Source organism: Penaeus monodon, chromosome 23, assembly GCF_015228065.2.
Source record: "Penaeus monodon isolate SGIC_2016 chromosome 23, NSTDA_Pmon_1, whole genome shotgun sequence".
Lineage (NCBI taxonomy): Eukaryota > Metazoa > Arthropoda > Malacostraca > Decapoda > Penaeidae > Penaeus > Penaeus monodon.
The window spans coordinates 15460520-15461878 of NC_051408.1; the positions used below are offsets into that span (position 1 = coordinate 15460520).

Genomic DNA, 1359 nt, shown 5'->3' on the forward strand with positions numbered 1-1359 from the left:
GATGATTATTATGATGATTTTCTTGTCTCTTTAAATACATTTAACACCGAGTGTATTTCCCTTTATAGTGAAGCCTCTCATCAACCGTGAGAAGTGCAAGAGGATCGTGGTCCGCGCCAGCCAGAAGGTGTTCCTTGAGGTCGACGTCAAGGGTGAACCTCCTCCGGAGATCTGGTGGACACTCAATAAGAAGAAGGTCGGACATCTTACGTCAAATCTCTATTGTTATATTTAAGATTGTTCCATTTACAGTTACTGCGTTAATAATGCCAACATTAATATAGTCATGCAAATATCTGCACGTACAGTGAGTAACAAATTCACTATAGTTTACTAACGTCCTGTTAATGCGAATCTGCAGGTAGAGACTGGCGCGAACTACATCGTGCAGTCTGAGGACTACCTCACCAAGATCACCATCAATGACGCCGAGAGGAAGCACACCGGCATGTACCACATCCACGCCAAGAACGAATCTGGTTCTGACGAGGCGGAGGTCGAAATTGTCGTGCTGGGTGAGTATATGAAACAGCAAAAACATGATTTTTACACACAAAAAAATCTATTTCAAATAGGTATACATACTTTAGCGAGATGTCTTTAATTATATATATCCCAAATGCCCTTTCCAGATCGCCCTTCAAGGCCCGAAGGCCCGCTGGAAATCTCGGATGTCCACAAGGAAGGATGCAAGCTTAAGTGGAAGCCTCCTAAGGACGACGGCGGCCTGCCCATTGACGGCTACGTCGTCGAGAAGATGGACGTGACCACAGGTGGGCTCCCTGCGCTAGATTCTTCTTTTTCTCACAGTGTTTTAACGAGAAAATTGAACGTCATTACAGAGCGTATAGTTCCGAGCCAACTGACATTCCTTTCCCTCCTAAGGCCGCTGGGTGCCTTGTGCGCGCGTGGACGGCGACACCACGAACGCCGAGGTGACCGGCCTGGAGCCCGGCAAGAAGTACGAGTTCCGCGTGCGCGCCCACAACGAGGAGGGCGACTCCGACCCCCTGGACGGCGACCGCGCCATCATCGCCAAGGATCCCTTCGGTGGGTGGCAGGCGCGTGAGGCTTGGAACTGCATCACGAAATATTAGATTATTTTCTGTGAAGAATTAGACCATGAAATCGATAACACCACACGCATTAGCTGAAATAAAACTAAATTAGCTACACAAGTAATTTCACACAGCTAATTCTCTGATTAAAACCAATCTCCTCACAGACAAGCCAGGACCTCCCGGCCTGCCGGAGATCGTCGACTATGACGAGAACAGCGTAAAGCTGAAGTGGGATCCTCCCATCAGGGACGGCGGCGCTGAGATCACGGGCTACATCCTGGAGATGAAGCCTAAGGAC

General features: G+C 48.7%; 1 protein-coding gene across 1 annotated transcript in view; it reads left to right on the plus strand.

Annotated features, from left to right (window-relative positions):
• LOC119588147 (twitchin-like) overlaps window positions 1-1359 on the plus strand; it is a gene marked incomplete in the record, with an annotated part of 124648 nt that overhangs the window by 84422 nt on the left and 38867 nt on the right. Inside the window, 5 exon segments of the mRNA XM_037936853.1 lie at window positions 69-196; window positions 362-515; window positions 633-773; window positions 886-1050; window positions 1226-1357. Of these exon segments, the coding sequence (XP_037792781.1) occupies window positions 69-196; window positions 362-515; window positions 633-773; window positions 886-1050; window positions 1226-1357 (720 nt within the window).